Source organism: Hyperolius riggenbachi, chromosome 1, assembly GCF_040937935.1.
Source record: "Hyperolius riggenbachi isolate aHypRig1 chromosome 1, aHypRig1.pri, whole genome shotgun sequence".
In the NCBI taxonomy this organism is placed as follows: Eukaryota; Metazoa; Chordata; class Amphibia; order Anura; family Hyperoliidae; genus Hyperolius; species Hyperolius riggenbachi.
Genome location: NC_090646.1, coordinates 3,358,272 through 3,376,346, shown reverse-complemented (window position 1 = coordinate 3,376,346; position 18,075 = coordinate 3,358,272). Strand labels below are relative to the sequence as shown.

At 49.3% G+C, this 18,075-nt stretch overlaps 2 protein-coding genes across 2 annotated transcripts in view; both read left to right on the top strand.

Annotated features, from left to right (window-relative positions):
* The window catches only part of TLX2 (T cell leukemia homeobox 2), a 37,520-nt gene extending 24,914 nt beyond the window's left edge, over positions 1-12,606 (top strand). Inside the window, exon 3 of the mRNA XM_068265982.1 lies at positions 11,905-12,606. Within this exon, the coding sequence (XP_068122083.1) occupies positions 11,905-12,094 (190 nt within the window). The 3' untranslated portion in view covers positions 12,095-12,606. The remainder of the gene's footprint in view (positions 1-11,904) is intronic.
* A 1,758-nt stretch (positions 12,607-14,364) lies between these two features.
* Positions 14,365-15,561, top strand: LOC137525149 (putative uncharacterized protein ENSP00000383309). Its single transcript, XM_068246019.1, has one exon. The coding sequence runs from the start codon at positions 14,365-14,367 to the stop codon at positions 15,559-15,561; it is 1,197 nt and encodes a 398-aa protein (XP_068102120.1).
* Positions 15,562-18,075: the final 2,514 nt, after the last annotated feature.

Below are 18,075 nucleotides of genomic sequence, written 5' to 3'. Positions count from 1 at the left end.
AGAGCGGAGTGAGCGGCTTGGTGTGTATCTCTGAGTAAGATCGCAAATGTAGGCTGGGCAGATTTTGTGGACAGATTTGTAGGTCAGTCACAGTATCTTGAATCTGATTCTGGACTGGATAGGAAGCCAGTGGAGGGATTCTAGGAGGGGATCTGCCGTGGTGGAGCGATGGGAGGAGTGGATAATTCTGGCTGCCGCATTCATGATGGACTGCAGTGGGGCTGTTCGGGTCATAGAGAGACCAGACTGAAGGGCATTGCAGTAGTCAAGGCGGGAAATTATGAGGGCATGGATGAGGAGTTTGGTGGTGGCAGAGGTCAGGAAAGGGCGAATCTTACAGATGTTACAAAGGTGGAAGTTGCAGGACTTTGTGAGGTTTTGGATGTGGGGAGTGAAGGAACCATCCACGAACCTCCCAGATGTGCATGTCACTGTTAACCACACTACCATTCGCCCTACCTCTCAAGCCCGCTGTCTGGGTGTCACCCTGGACTCTGCACTCTCCTTCACTTCCCACATCCAAAACCTCACAAAGTCCTGCAACTTCTACCTTCGTAACATCTGTAAGATTCGCCCTTTCCTGACCTCTGCCACCACCAAACTCCTCATCCATGCCCTCATAATTTCCCGCCTTGACTACTGCAATGCCCTGCTGTCTGGTCTCCCTATGACCCGAACAGCCCCACTGCAGTCCATCATGAATGCGGCAGCCAGAATTATCCACTGCTCCCATCGCTCCACCACGGCAGATCCCCTCCTAGAATCCCTCCACTGGCTTCCTATCCAGTCCAGAATCAGATTCAAGATACTGTGTCTGACCTACAAATCTGTCCACAAAACCTGCCCAGCCTACATTTCCGATCTTACTCAGAGGTACACACCTAGCCGCTCACTCCGCTCTTCCAATGAACTTCGCCTAACCGCCCCCCGCATCACCCAGTCCCATGCATGCCTCCAGGACTTCTCAAGAGCTGCTCCAACACTATGGAACTCCCTACCTCCACCCATTAGGGCAGCCCCCTCCTTCAACATCTTCAAGAAAGCCCTCAAAACTCACCTTTTCACTCTGGCCTACTACCCCTCACAAGTGCTCTAAACCTGCAGCTGAACTCTGGTCCCCTACCATTCGTGTCCTTACCTCTCCCTCTAGATTGTAAGCCTTTGGGCAGGGTCCTCCTCCTTTTGTGTCCTACCTGATCTTGCACCTCCATTACTGCGAACCCATGCTATGCATCTGAGTGAACCTTACTTGCCTAATCTCCATGCTCCATCCAGTGACTGACTAAGCATTACCTTGTGCTCATACTGTGCTGTGTGATCTCCATGCTGCATCCAGTGACTAAGCATTACCTTGTACTCATACTGTGCTGTGTGATCTCCATGCTCCCCTCCAGTGACTGACTAAGCATTACCTTGTACTCATACTGTGCTGTGTGATCTCCATGCCCCATCCAGTGACTAAGCATTACCTTGTACTCATACTGTGCTGTGTGATCTCCATGCCGCATCCAGTGACTAAGCATTACCTTGTACTCATACTGTGCTGTGTGATCTCCATGCCCCATCCAGTGATTAAGCATTACCTTGTACTCATACTGTGCTGTGTGATCTCCATGCTCCATCCAGTGACTAAGCATTACCTTGTACTCATACTGTGCTGCGTGATCTCCATGCTCCCATCCAGTGACTAAGCATTACCTTGTACTCCTACTGTGCTGTGTGATCTCCATGCTCCATCCAGTGACTAAGCATTACCTTGTACTCATACTGTGCTGTGTGATCTCCATGCTCCCCTCCAGTGACTAAGCATTACCTTGTACTCATACTGTGCTGTGTGATCTCTATGCTCCCATCCAGTGACTAAGCATTACCTTGTACTCATACTGTGCTGTGTGATCTCCATGCTCCATCCAGTGACTAAGCATTACCTTGTACTCATACTGTGCTGTGTGATCTCCATGCTCCCATCCAGTGACTAAGCATTACCTGATACTCATACTGTGCTGTGTGATCTCCATGCTCCCATCCAGTGACTAAGCATTACCTTGTACTCATACTGTGCTGTGTGATCTCCATGCTCCATCCAGTGACTAAGCATTACCTTGTACTCATACTGTGCTGTGTGATCTCCATGCTCCCCTCCAGTGACTAACCATTACCTTGTACTCATACTGTGCTGTGTGATCTCCATGCTCCATCCAGTGACTAAGCATTACCTTGTACTCATACTGTGCTGTGTGATCTCCATGCTCCCCTCCAGTGACTAACCATTACCTTGTACTCATACTGTGCTGTGTGATCTCCATGCTCCCCTCCAGTGACTAAGCATTACCTTGTACTCATACTGTGCTGTGTGATCTCCATGCTCCCCTCCAGTGACTGACTAAGCATTACCTTGTACTCATACTGTGCTGTGTGATCTCCATGCTCCATCCAGTGACTAAGCATTACCTTGTACTCATACTGTGCTGTGTGATCTCCATGCTCCCCTCCAGTGACTGACTAAGCATTACCTTGTACTCATACTGTGCTGTGTGATCTCCATGCTCCCATCCAGTGACTAAGCATTACCTTGTACTCATACTGTGCTGTGTGATCTCCATGCTCCCCTCCAGTGACTGACTAAGCATTACCTTGTGCTCATACTGTGCTGTGTGATTTCCATGCTCCATCCAGTGACTGAGCATTACCTTGTACTCATACTGTGCTGTGTGATCTCCATGCTCCATCCAGTGACTAAGCATTACCTTGTACTCATACTGTGCTATGTGATCTCCATGCTCCCATCCAGTGACTAAGCATTACCTGGTACTCATACTGTGCTGTGTGATCTCCATGCTCCCATCCAGTGACTAAGCATTACCTTGTACTCATACTGTGCTATGTGATCTCCATGCTCCCATCCAGTGACTAAGCATTACCTGGTACTCATACTGTGCTGTGTGATCTCCATGCTCCATCCAGTGACTAAGCATTACCTTGTACTCATACTGTGCTGTGTGATCTCCATGCTCCATCCAGTGACTAAGCATTACTTGGTACTCATACTGTGCTGTGTGATCTCCATGCTCCCATCCAGTGACTAAGCATTACCTTGTACTCATACTGTGCTATGTGATCTCCATGCTCCCATCCAGTGACTAAGCATTACCTGGTACTCATACTGTGCTGTGTGATCTCCATGCTCCCATCCAGTGACTAAGCATTACCTTGTACTCATACTGTGCTGTGTGATCTCCATGCTCCCATCCAGTGACTAAGCATTACCTGGTACTCATACTGTGCTGTGTGATCTCCATGCTCCCATCCAGTGACTAAGCATTACCTTGTACTCATACTGTGCTGTGTGATCTCCATGCTCCCATCCAGTGACTAAGCATTACCTGGTACTCATACTATGGTGTGTGATCTGGTTTTCTTGTATCCTGTATTGTCATATTGCTGTATCTCACCCCTAAATATTTTCTGTAACCTAAATTAATGTTCAGCGCTGCGTAATATGTTGGCGCTTTATAAATACAATAAATAAATAAATAAGGAGAGTGCGGAGTCCAGGGTGACACCCAGACAGCGGGCTTGAGAGGTAGGGCGAATGGTAGTGTGGTTATCAGTGACATGCACATCTGGGAGGTCCAGGGATGACGGGGGTGGGAAGATCATAAATTCCGTTTTGTCTAGATTTAGTTTCAGGAACGTAGCGGACATCCAGGAGGAGATGGCTGATAGGCAGGAGGAGACCTTGTCCATGGTAGTGGTGGATATGTCAGGGGTGTGGAGGTAGATCTGGGTGTCATCTGCATACAGATGATAGTTAAAACCCATGGAGGAGATAACCTTGCCAATGGAGGATGTGTATAGGGTGAACAGTAGGGGGCCAAGGACTGAACCTTGGGGGACTCCCACCGAGAGGTGGTTGGGGGTGGACGAGGACTCATTGAAGGCGGTTGTGAAGGAGCGGTTGGAGAGGTAGGATGAAAGCCAGGACAGGGCAAGATCGTGAATGCCCATGGACTGGAGGGACTGGAGGAGTAAGGGATGATCTACTGTGTCAAACGCTGCTTAAAGGTCAAGGAGGAGGAGAATGGAGTATTTACCTTCGGCTTTAGCTAAGGCAAGGTCATTGACCACTTTGGTGAGAGCAGTTTTGGTTGAGTGGGCAGGCCGAAATCCAGATTGCAGTGGGCTTAGCAGTGAGTTGGCATTGAGGAACCAGGTCAGGCGTTTGTGAACCAGACGCTCAAGGAGTTTTGAGGCAAAGGGGAGGAGGGAGATAGGACAGTAGTTGGAGGGTAGCGAGGGGTTGAGTGAAGGTTTCTTGAGCAGGGGTAGTACAGTGGCCTGCTTGAAGTCTGAGGGGAAGGTGCCTGTGGATAGGGAGAGGTTGAACAGGGTAGTGAGGACTGGGGCCAATTCCGTGAAGTGAGGCTGGAGTAAATCAGAAGGGATGGGGTCAAGGGGGGAAGTAGTGGTATGGGAAGTCTGCAGTAGGTGGATGACTTCCTCGGTGGTAGTAGGAGTGAAGGAGGTTAGGGGAGGATAGGGTGGAGGAGGAGTTGGTTGGGAGGGGGTGGGAGGTGAAGATTTGAGATTGGATATTTCCTGGCGGATGGAGACAATTTTGTTGGTGAAGTGGGTGGCTAAATCTGTGGCAGAGAGGGAGGAAACGGAGGGTGGGGGGGGGGGGTTAAGCAGGGAGTTGAAGGTGGCAAAAAGATGCTGGGGGTTGGAAGCTTGTGCTCCGATGAGCTTGGTAAAGTATTCCTGCTTCGCATGAGCAAGGGCAGTGTGGAACTGCAGCAGGTTGGTCTTGTACTGTAGGAAATCCTGGTTAAGTCTAGTTTTCCTCCATTTCCGTTCAGTGGCGCGTGAGTTCCCAAGCTTATCAAGACATTTTGAAGGAGAACTTAAGGCCATCTGTCCACCGGCTGAAGAATGGGTGTTGCAACAAGACAACAACTTTAAGCATAGAAGTAAATCAACAGCAGAATGGCTTAACCTCTTGAGGACCGCAGTGTTAAACCCCCCTAGGCCTTTTTTCTGCTAATTGGCCACTGCAGCTTTAAGGCCAAGCTGCAGGGCCGCACAACACAGCACACAAGTGATTCCCCCCTCCCCCCTTTTCTCCCCACTAACAGAGCTCTCTGCTGGTGGGGTCTGATCGCCCATCCTGTGTTTATTTTTATTTTATTTTTTTTTTACAAATATTTATATTTTTTTACTATATTTCTTTTTTTTGTTGTTGTTTCTAAACCTCTCCCCCCCCCCCCCCCCTTCCCCAGCCAGCCAATCCTGGCGATCAGCTGTCATAGGCTTCTGCCTATGAGAGCCGATTGTTCTCTTCTGCCCCAGGGGGACAGCCGTGTCACGCGGCTGTCCCCAGTACAGCGCTGCTGCTGATCTGTAAAGACGGCTTTTTCACCGTCTAACAGTCTCCCGGAGACTCCGCCCCTGAGCAGGAGATGTGCGTGCAGGCTGTGCGCGATCTCCTGCAAACTGCAGCCCCAGGACTTGACGCAAATTGGCGTTAGGCGGTCCTGGGGTTGCCGCTGTGGTCGCCAACTAGTTAAACAGAAGGTTAGAGATAAAATGAAGAGGAAAAAGAATGCCTATAAGGTTCTAAAACAGGAGGGGACCGAGGCTGCACTAAGCAATTATAAGGAGTGCAATAACAATTGTAAAAAAGAAATTAGGCTGGCAAAGACTGAAGCTGAAAATCAAATCGACAGGTTGACTGTATTGGTGTAACATCTGAAACTATGGCGGCTGCGGCGGATACGCAGGCTATACCCGCAGCCGCCTTTGTTCCCTGTTCTCAGCCCTTATCCGTCCCGGTGGCGTCTAGCACGCCGGGAATGGCATTGTCTCTTGCTCATAGGGTCTCTGTATCGCGCGGGCGTGCGTGGAGACAGGACCTTTATGCTGGAAGAAGGCGCGTCAGCTGACCTGCCGGTCGGCTGACGTCAGGAGTGACTCGCACCGCTCGGATTGGCTGATTGCTAGGGGGCGTGGCGCTGGGCTCTCCTTGGCTTCTTAAGCCTTCATAGATCATTGGCAACTCGTCTGCTGTTGCGAATACACTCGTGTTAGCGCTCAGACCTAGGGAGGTTCCTGTTGATGATAGATGTATATGCAGTGTTTGCAAAATACATCTATCTTGTAATGAATAGCGGAGATGCCGCCGCACGGGCAAGCGGCATGGCGGCTATCTCCGCGTTCCAGCCGGCGGCTTCTGCCGCGCAGCAACATGATGCTGGTTCGCCTGGTCCTTCTAGTGCACACAGATGGAGAGCTACGCGCGCACGCCAGGCGACAGGACCTTTATGCTAGTAGAAGGGGAGTCAGCTGATCAGGCCGATCAGCTGACTCCAGCTATGCTCCGGATTGGCTGAGTGACTGGGGCGGCGCTGTGGAGCGCTCTGGGTATATATAGGACTTGCCTGTCAGTTGCAAGTTGTCTGCTGTTGCGAATGCTTACGTGTGAGCGCTCAGACCTTAGTCAGATCTTACAGTGTGTTAGAACCAGCCGGAGCTGGGAATTCACACTGAGTCAGATTCCATTGATAGCCTTAAAGTACTATTGCTACATTGCTACTGTTTGTTAGATTAGTTCCCAGGTGTTGAAACCAAGGACTTCACACCTAGATTAGGATTGATATATTACTGTTACCTGTTATGATCTTTGGCTTTCCTGACTACTCTCCTGCTCACTGATTCGGTACTTCCGCCCATCTGATTAACTGTTGCCGACACTGCCTGTACCTGGATACCGAATCAGTCTTCCGCCTCTGTACTGTATCTGTCCGTGTGTTGCCGACCTGGCTTGTCTGACCTTTCTGGCTGTCACCTAGCCTTTTGGATGATCAGCCTTACTGTACTATCTGTGACACTTGCTCTTCAGGTGTTCACTAGCTGCAAGCACAGACCTTTGGTCACCTGCTCCTCAAGAGACCATCTTGTAGCACAGCCAGTGGGTCTTTACCTCTCTAAGGTCCACTGGCTGCAGTACAGTCTGATTCCCTGCCCCTCAGGGAATCCTTAGCTGCAGACCAATCATTTACTCCAGTCAGTGATCCCTGCTTCTCAGGTATCCACTGGCTGCAGTACAGTCTGATTTCCTGCGCCTCAGGAAATCCTCAGCTGCAGGTCTATCAGAATCTCTCATTCCATTACATATCATCCTTGCAGTCCAGCCAGTGCTCCCTGCTCCTCAGCTGTGCACTGGCTGCAGTATGATCTGAATTCCTTGCTCCTCAGGGAATTCTTGGCTGCAGTACAGTCTGTTATTCCTTCTCCTCGGGAGATCATCTGGCAGCACAGTCAGTGGGACTATGCCACTCAGAGGTCCACTGGCTGCAGTGCAGTCTGATTCCCTGCTCCTCAGGGAATCCTTGGCTGCAGTAGTGTCTGTATCTCCCGCTTCTCGGGAGATAACCTCTCTGATTACTGTTGCACCAAACACTATACCACATTGGGTGTCCTGTGTCTAGCTATACTAGTATTATTGGTGATTCTGCAGATCACCACATAATCAGGTATAGCATTTGTATTATTGGTGATACTGCAGATCACCAATAATCAGAAAAATCTGTGTTGCTGACACCAATCCTTACATATCTATAGTTAGTTATTATTACATTGTATTCTGATAACCTGTGTATGATTCTGGCTACTCTCTGACCTTGCTATTTCTATACGATTCTGCACCTCTGCCTTTCTGACTTAGTTGCTGAACCTCTGCCTGATATTTACTATTCTCTCACCCACCGATTTGGTACTATCTCTGCCTGCCTGTTATCGAACCTAGCCTGTCTGACTACTCTACTCACCAGTGGGCCCTAGCCACTGCTGAGGTGCTCTTTGCTATTAGAACCTACCAGCCCCTCTGGTAAGGTTCAGACTTAGTTATATAGCTCCAGTGACTGATAGTATCTTGTCAGCTCCTCTGACAAGGTCTAGTTAAACTATTCAGTCATTTGTGCTGTTAGTATCTTGCCAGCTCCTCTGGTAAGGTTTAGCCAAACTTCTTTATTCTCTCACTAGCTGATTGCCCGGCGTTGCTCCGGTATGTATTTGGCTGGTGTTGGCTCTGCATACTTTTTCTAACCCTAACACACAATTACTCAATGACCAAGTTTGTGAACTTTGTGGTCTTTGGTATCAATAATTTGCATTGAAATTAAAAAATGGGATTGGCTGTTTGTGGCACCACCCCCTTTACTGAATTTGAACCCCAGTCACCCAATGACCAACTGTACCAGGTTTGAGGCCTGTGCCATTAACAGTGCAAGAATGGCAGCAATGTAAATATTCCCCTTGAAAAACAATAGGTGAAGTTTGATTGTTTTGTAGGCTCCACCCACTTTTCTGAATATTAATCCCTGTCGCCCAACGACCAACTGTGCAAAGTTTAAGATCCCTGCCATTACCAGTGTAAGAATGGCTGCAGTTTACATTTCCCCAGTGAAATTTGTATTTGTCTCCACCCACTGATGACCCGGTGTTGCCCGTTTATGTATTTGACTGGTGTTGACTCCGCCCACTTTCTAACCCTAACGCACAAACACTCAATGACCAAGTTTGGGAGCTTTGGGGTCCTTGGCATCAATTTGTATATTTCCATAGAAATTAAACAAATCAGATTGGCTGTTTGTGGCTCCACCCCTCTCCAGCATTTGAACCCCAGTCACCCAATGACCAACAGTAGCAGGCTTGAAGCATCTGCTATTACCAGTGTAAAAACGGCAGCAATTTAAATATTCCCCTTGAAAATCAACAGGTGAATTTTGATTGGCTATTATAGGCTCCACCCACTTCCCTGAATATTAATCTCAGTCACTCAGTGACCATCTGGGCAAAGTTTGGGAACTCTGCCATAAACAGTGTAAGAAGGGCTGCAGTTTACACTTTCCCAGTGAAAATTGTTTTTGGCTCCGCCCACTGTTTGTAATATGGACACAAAGTCAATCAATGACCAAGTTTGTGAGCTTTGGGGTCCTTGGCATCAATAATTTGTATTTTCCCATCAAATGAAACAAATCTGATTCACTGTTTGTGGCTCTGTCCCCTTTTCTGAATTTGAACCTCAGTGACCCAATGACCGACTGTACCAGGTTTGAGGCTTGTGCCATTAACAGTGCAAGAATGGCAGCAATTTTAATATTCTCCTTGAAAAGCGATATGTGATTTTTGATTGGCATTGTTAGGCTCCACCCACTTCCCTGAATATTAATCCCAGTCACCCAGCAACCAGCTATGCTAAGTTTGAGAGCCCTGCCATTAACAGTGAAGAAGGGCTGCAGTTTACAATTTCCCAGAAAAATCTGTTTTTAACTCCTCCCACTTTTTGTAACCTTGACACAGTCACTACTCAATGATCAAGTTTGTGAGCTTTTGGGATCCTGGCATCAAAATTGTGCTAATGGAAGCAGTTTATCCAGCAAAGAAATCTGGCTGTTTTTGACTCCGCCCCTTTACTGAATTTGAACCCCAAACACTTAACGACCGACTGTAGCAGGTTTGAGGCCTCTGCTATTAACAGTGTGAGAATGGCTGCAGTTTCAATATTCCCCTTGAAAATCAATAGGGGAATTTTGATTGGCTCTTGTAGGCTCCACCTACTTTTACGAATATTAATCCTAGTCACCCAGTGACCAACTGTGTGAAGTCTGAGAACCCTACCATTAACAGTGTAAGAATAGCTGCAGTTTATATTTTCCCATGTAAAAAGTTAGTTGTTTTTGGCTCCGCCCACTATTTCTAACCTTGACATACAGTCACTCAATGACCAAGTTTATGAGCTTTTGGGTCCTTGGCATCAATAAGTTGCATTTTACCATTGAAATTAAACAAATTGGCCCGCTCCCTTCAGAATTTAAACCCCAGTCTCCCAGTGACTGACTGTACCAGATTTGAGGCCTCTGCCATTAAGAGTGTATGAATAGCAGCAATGTAAATATTCCCCTTGAAAATCAAAAGGTGAATTTTGATTGGCTGCTGTAGGCTCCACCCACTTTCCTGAATATTAGTCCCAGTCACCCAGTGGCCAACTGTGCCAAGTTTGAGAACCCTGCCAATAACAGAATGGCTGAAATCAATCTAACAAATCTGATTGGCTGTTTGTGGCTCCACCCCTTTAGTGAATATAGACCCTAGTCACTCAATGACTGACTGTATCAGGTTTGAGGCCTCTGCCATTAACAGTGTAAGAATGGTAGCAATGTGAATATTCCCCTTGAAAATCAATAGGTACATTTTGATTGGCTGTTGTAGGCTCCACCCACATTTCTGAATATTCATCCCAGTCACCCAGTGGCCAATTGTGTAAAGTTTGGGAACCCTGCCATGTTAAAAATTTAGTTGTTGGCACCGCCCACTTTTCTAACCTTGACATACAGTCACTCATTGATCAAGTTTATCAGCTTTGGGGTCCTTGGTATCAATACTTTGTATATTCCCATTGAAAAATAAACAAATCTGGCTGTTTGTGGCTCCGCCCCCTTTCTGAAATTGGACCCTAGTCACCCAGTGACCAACTGTAGCAGGTTTGAGGCATCTGCTATTAACAGTATAAGAATTGTAGCAGCTTAAATATTCCCTTTGAAAATCAAAAGGTGAATTTTTATTGGCTATTGTAGGCTCCACCCACCTTCCAAAATCTTAATCCCAGTCACCCAGTGACCAACTGTGCAAAGTTTGAGAACCCTGCCATTAACAGTGTAAGAATGGCTGCAGTTTATATTTTCCCAGTAAAAGTTGTTTTGGCTACGCCCACTTTTTGTAACCTTGACACACAGTCACCCAGTGACCAAGTTTGTAAGCTGTCAGGTTCCTGGCATCAAAAATGTGTGAATGGAAGCAGTTTATCCACCAAGGAAATCTGATTGGCTGTTTGTGGCCCCACCCCTTTAGTGAATTTATACCCCAGTCACCCAATGACCGGCTGTAGCAAGTTTTAAGCCTCTGTCATTAAAAGTGTAAGAATAGCAGCAGTTTAAATATTCCCCTTAAAAATCAATAGGTGAACTTTGATTGGCTGTTGTAAGCTCCACCCACTTTCCAGAATCTTAATCCCAGTCACCCAGTGACCAAGTGTACCAAGTGTGAGAACCCTGCCATTAACAGTGTAAGAATGGCTGCAGTTTACATTTTCCCATTTAAAATGAACGGCTGAAATTTGATTGGCTGTTTTATGATCCACCCACTTTTCCTGGATTTGTAACCTCGGTCACGAAGTGACCAACTGTGCCAAGTGTGGGGACTCTGGCTTGATTACTGTGAGAATGGCAGCCTTTTACATTTTTTACATTGACTTGAATGGGTGGAATCTGAGTTGATGTTTGTAGCTCCGCCCAGGTGTGCAGGGGGGCCACGAGACCCCCAGAACATATCATCCCAGGTAGTAAGGGATCTGTGTACCAAGTTTTGTTCAAATCGGTCAAGCCGTTTTTGCGTGATACACACACACACACACACACACACACACACACACACACACACACACACACACACACACACACCTTCTGCAGCACCGTATAGATGGGCGGGGCATGCTGTAGTGATGGGCGGGGCATGCTGTAGTGATGGGCCGGGGTATATAGTGATGGGCGGAGCATGCTGTAGTGATGGGAGGGGCATGCTGTAGTGATGGGCGGGGGTATATAGTGATGGGCGGGGCATGCTGTACTGATGGGCGGGGGTATATAGTGATGGGCGGGGCATGCTGTAGTGATGGGCGGGGGTATATAGTGATGGGCGGGGCATGCTGTAGTGATGAGCGGGGGTATATAGTGATGGGCGGGGCATGCTATATAGTGATGGGCGGGGGTGTATAGTGATGGGCGGGGCATGATGTAAAGGTGCCAGGCTTTCCTGTATTTGCTAGTAAATGTGCTCTCTCTTTGCCAGGCGGCAGACGGCAGAGGAGCGAGAAGCCGAGCGTCAGCAGACCAATCGTATGATGCTGCAGCTACAGCAGGACGCCTTCCAGAAAAGCCTTCAGCAGCCCCTTCCTCGGGACCCCCTGTGTGCTCATAACTCCTCCCTCTGCGCCCTGCAGAACCTGCAGCCCTGGGTGGAGGAGGCCCATAGTGTATGATGTCACTGGATGAGGCCCATAGTGTATGATGTCACTGGATGAGGTCACCAGTTACTCACACGCTCTTCAGATGAGGCCTGCACATGAGGGCCTCACAGGAAAAGAGTTTTAGTGTTCATGAAATTCTGCAAACAAGAACGATACTATATGACATCACTAAGTAGGACCTTTTATATGACACCATCAGGAGAGACTTTCAGCGTATGACATCACTGGGGAGGATTCCATTGTAAGAAGAATGGGGGTGTATGAACTCATTACAAGAAGAGCTCAATGTGGCATATCGCCGGGGGAGGGCCTTCTGGATGACATAATCAGAGGAGGAACTTATGTGTGACGTTATTGGGGAGGAGCTTCCTGTATGACATGATCAGGATGTGACATCACTGAAGTTGTGTAGATGAGGAGACCACGCCCTGACGCCTCCTGTGGTGAGGACTGGTATAAGCAGAATGGTGTATCTCCTCACTTACAGTGGTGCTCAATCCTGACTGTCCACAATAAAGACTGTATTATGCATCACTGTTCTTATTCTGTCTGTTCCCAAACTTTCATCTGCTTCCTGGATTTACTTCCTATTCCCAGAACCTTCTGCTCAATTGTGTGTCACTGCGACAAACACCGAGCACAGCGCCAACACGTACCAACTGTCACCGATCACAGCGCCAACACGTACCAACTGCCACCGAGCACAGCGCCAACACGTACCAACTGCCACCGAGCACAGCGCCAACACGTACCAACTGCCACCGAGCACAGCGCCAACACGTACCAACTGCCACCGAGCACAGCGCCAACAAGTACCAACTGCCACCGAGCACAGCGCCAACACATACCAACTGCTACCGAGCACAGCGCCAACACGTACCAACTGCCACCGAGCACAGCGCCAACACGTACCAACTGCCACCGAGCACAGCTCCAACACGTACCAACTGCCACTGAGCACAGCGCCAACACGTACCAACTGCCACCGAGCACAGCGCCAACACGTACCAACTGCCACCGAGCACAGCGCCAACACGTACCAACTGCCACCGAGCACAGCGCCAACAAGTACCAACTGCCACCGAGCACAGCGCCAACACATACCAACTGCTACCGAGCACAGCGCCAACACGTACCAACTGCCACCGAGCACAGCGCCAACACGTACCAACTGCCACCGAGCACAGCTCCAACACGTACCAACTGCCACTGAGCACAGCGCCAACACGTACCAACTGCCACCGAGCACAGCGCTAATATGTACCAACTGCCACCGAGCACAGCGCCAACACGTACCAACTGCTACCGAGCACAGCGCCAACACGTACCAACTGCCACCGAGCACAGCGCCAACACGTACCAACTGCCACCGAGCACAGCTCCAACACGTACCAACTGCTACCGAGCACAGCGCCAACACGTACCAACCGCTACCGAGCACAGCGCCAACACGTACCAACTGCCACCGAGCACAGCGCAGACAAGTACCAACTGCCACCGAGCACAGCGCCAACACGTACCAACTGCTACCGAGCACAGCGCCAACACGTACCAACTGCTACCGAGCACAGCGCCAACACGTACCAACTACTACCGAGCACAGCGCCAACACGTACCAACTGCTACCGAGCACAGCGCCAACAAGTACCAACTGCCACCGAGCACAGCGCCAACAAGTACCAACTGCCACCGAGCACAGCGCCAACAAGTACCAACTGCCACCGAGCACAGCGCCAACACGTACCAACTGCCACCGAGCACAGCGCCAACACGTACCAATTGCTACCGAGCACAGCGCCAACAAGTACCAACTGCCACCGAGCACAGCGCCAACACGTACCAACTGCCACCGAGCACAGCGCTAACACGTACCAACTGCCACCGAGCACTGCGCCAACACGTACCAACTGCTACCGAGCACAGCGCCAACACGTACCAACTGCCACCGAGCGCAGCGCCAACACGTACCAACTGCTACCGAGCACAGCGCCAACACGTACCAACTACTACCGAGCACAGCGCTAACACGTACCAACTGTCACCGAGCACAGCGCCAACACGTACCAACTGCCACAAAGCACAGCGCCAACACATACCAACTGCCACCGAGCACAGCGCCAACACGTACCAACTACTACCGAGCACAGCTCCAACATGTACCAACTGCCACCGAGCACAGCGCCAACACGTACCAACTGCCACAAAGCACAGCGCCAACACGTACCAACTGCCACCGAGCGCAGCGCCAACACGTACCAACTGCCACCGAGCACAGCGCTAACATGTACCAACTGCCACCGAGCACTGCGCCAACACATACCAACTGCCACCGAGCGCAGCGCCAACACGTACCAACTGCCACCGAGCACAGCGTCAACATGTACCAACTGCCACCGAGCACAGCGCCAACACATACCAACTGCCACCGAGCGCAGCGCCAACACGTACCAACTGCCACCGAGCACAGCGCCAACACATACCAACTGCCACCGAGCACAGCGCCAACACATACCAACTGCTATCGAGCACAGCGTCAACATGTACCAACTGCCACCGTGGTACGTGTTGGCCCTGTGCTCGGTGGCAGTTGTACGTGTTGGCGCTGCGCTCGGTGGCAGTTGGTACGTGTTGGCGCCAACACCAGTACCGAGCAGCGCCAACACATACCAACTGCCACCGAGCGCAGCGCCAACACGTACCAACTGCCACCGAGCACTGCGCCAACACGTACCGACTGCCACCGAGCACTGCGCCAACACGTACCAACTGCCACCGAGCACTGCGCCAACACGTACCGACTGCCACCGAGCACAGCGCCAACACGTACCGACTGCCACCGAGCACTGCGCCAACACGTACCAACTGCCACCGAGCGCAGCGCCAACACGTACCAACTGCCACCGAGCGCAGCGCCAACACATACCAACTGCTACCGAGCACAGCGCCAACACATACCAACTGCCACCGAGCACAGCGCCAACACGTACCGACTGCCACCGAGCACTGCGCCAACACATACCGACTGCCACCGAGCGCAGCGCCAACATGTACCAACTGCCACCGAGCACAGCGCCAACACGTACCAACTGCCACCGAGCACAGCGCCAACACGTACCAACTGCCACCGAGCACAGCGCCAACACGTACCAACTGCCACCGAGCACAGCGCCAACACGTACCAACTGCCACCGAGCACAGCGCCAACACGTACCAACTGCCACCGAGCACAGCGCCAACACGTACCAACTGCCACCGAGCCAGCGCCAACACGTACCAACTGCCACCGAGCACAGCGCCAACACATACCAACTGCCACCGAGCACAGCGCCAACACGTACCAACTGTCACCGAGCGCAGCGTTAACACGTACCAACTGCCACCGAGCACAGCGCCAACACATACCAACTACTACCGAGCACAGCGCCAACACATACCAACTGCCACCGAGCGCAGCGCCAACACGTACCAACTGCCACTGAGCACTGCGCCAACACATACCAACTGCCACCGAGCACAGCGCCAACACGTACCAACTGCCACCGAGCACAGCGCCAACACGTACCAACTGCCACCGAGCACAGCGCCAACACATACCAACTGCCACCGAGCACAGCGCCAACACGTACCAACTGCCACCGAGCACAGCGCCAACACGTACCAACTGCCACCGAGCCAGTGCCAACACGTACCAACTGCCACCGAGCACTGCGCCAACACATACCAACTGCCACCGAGCGCAGCGCCAACACGTACCAACTGCTCTTCCCAACCTTGTCATTATTCCTCACTGTCACACAGGATCAGGTGTTTGTGCTAATCCTACCATAGTCATAGTCTAATATCCTACTACCATATTATTATTATTATGTACTAGCTGATTGCCCGGCGTTGCCCGGGTATGTATTTGGCTGGTGTTGGCTCTGCATACTTTTACTAACCCTAACACACAATTACTCAATGACCAAGTTTGTGAGCTTTGCGGTCTTTGGCAAGAATAATTTGCATTGAAAGGAAAAAAATCTGAGTGGCTGTTTGTGGCTCCACCCCCTTTTCTGAATTTGAACCCCAGTCACCCAATGACCAACTGTACCAGGTTTGAGGCTTGTGCCATTAACAGTTCAAGAATGGCAGCAATTAAATATTCCCCTTGAAAAGCAACAGGTGAAGTTTGATTTACTTTTGTAGGCTCCACCCACTTTTCTGAATATTAATCCCAGTCACCCAGTGACCAACTGTGCAAAGTTTAAGATCCCTGTAATTAACAGTGTAAAAATGGCTGCAGTTTACATTTTCCCAGTGAAATTTGTATTTGTCTCCACCCACTGATGACCCGGTATTGCCGTTTATGTATTTGGCTGGTGTTGGCTCCACCCACTTTCTAACCCTAACACACAAACACTCAATGACCAAGTTTGTGAGCTTTGGGGTCCTTGGCATCAATAATTTGTATATTCCAATAGAAATTAAACAAATCAGATTGGCTGTTTGTGGCTCTGCCCCTCTCCAGCATTTGAACCCCAGTCACCCAATGACCAACTGTAGCAGGTTTGAGGCATCTGCTATTAACAGTGTAAAAACGGCAGCAATTTAAATATTCCCCTTGAAAATCAACAGGTGAATTTTGATTGGCTATTATAGGCTCCACCCACTTCCCTGAATATTAATCTGGGCAAAGTTTGGGAACCCTGCTATAAACAGTGTAAAAATGGCTGCAGTTTACATTTTCCAGTGAAATTAGGTTTTGGCTCCGCCCACTGTTTGTAATATGGACACAGAGTCAATCAATGACCAAGTTTGTGAGCTTTGGGGTCCTTGGCATCGATAATTTGTACTTTCCCATGGAATGAAACAAATCTGATTCACTGTTTGTGGCTCTGTCCCCTTTTCTGAATTTGAACCCCAGTCACCCAATAACCACCTGTACCAGGTTTGAGGCTTGTGCCATAACAGTGCAAGAATGGCAGCAATTTTAATATTCTCCCTGAAAAGTGACATGTAATTTCTGATTGGCATTGTTAGGCTCCACTCACTTCCCTGAATATTAATCCCAGTCACCCAGCAACCAGCTATGCTAAGTTTGAGAACCCTGCCATTAACAGTGAAGAAGGGCTGCAGTTTACAATTTCCCAGAAAAATCTGTTTTTAACTCCACCCACTTTTTATAACCTTGACACACAGTCACTACTCAATGACCAAGTTTGTGAGCTTTTGGGTTCCTGGCATCAAAATTGTGCTAATGGAAGCAGTTTATCCAGCAAAGAAATCTGGCTGTTTGTGGCTCCACCGCTTTATTGAATTTGAACCCCAAACACTTAACGACCGACTGTAGCAGGTTTGAGGCCTGTGCCATTAACAGTGTAAGGCTCCCTGCACACTGCAAATCCGTTTTCCGATTCCGTTTCCGATTCCGATTCCGTTTCCGATTTTCCTTGAATACATTCAACAGAAAAACGGATCAAAAAACGCAGCATGCAGTTAAGATTAAAAATCGGAATCGGATGTAAAAACAGATTAAAAAGCGGAATCGGAATCTGAAATGCATGCAGTGTGCAAGAGGCCTAAGAATGACTGCAGTTTCAATATTCCCCTTGAAAATCAATAAGTGAATTTTGATTGGCTCTTGTAGGCTCCACCTACTTGTCCGAATATTAATCCTAGTCACCCAGTGACCAACTGTGTGAAGTTTGAGAACCCTGCCATTAACAGTGTAAGAATGGCTGCAGTTTACATTTTCCCATGTAAAAAGTTAGTTGTTTTTGGCTCCGCTCACAATTTCTAATCTTGACATACAGCCACTTAATGACCAGTTTTATGAGCTTTGGGGTCTTTGGCATCAATAAGTTGCGAAATTAAACAAATCAGATTTTTGGCCCGCTCCCTTTTCAGAATTTAAACCCCAGTCTCCCAGTGACTGACTGTACCAGATTTGAGGCCTCTACCATTAAGAGTGTATGAATAGCAGCAATGTAAATATTCCCCTTGAAAATCAAAAG

Coding starts and splice junctions, on each gene's coding strand:
- LOC137525149 (XM_068246019.1), top strand. CDS start 14,365: ATGTACCAACTGCCACCGAGCACTGCGCCAACACATACCAACTGCCAC.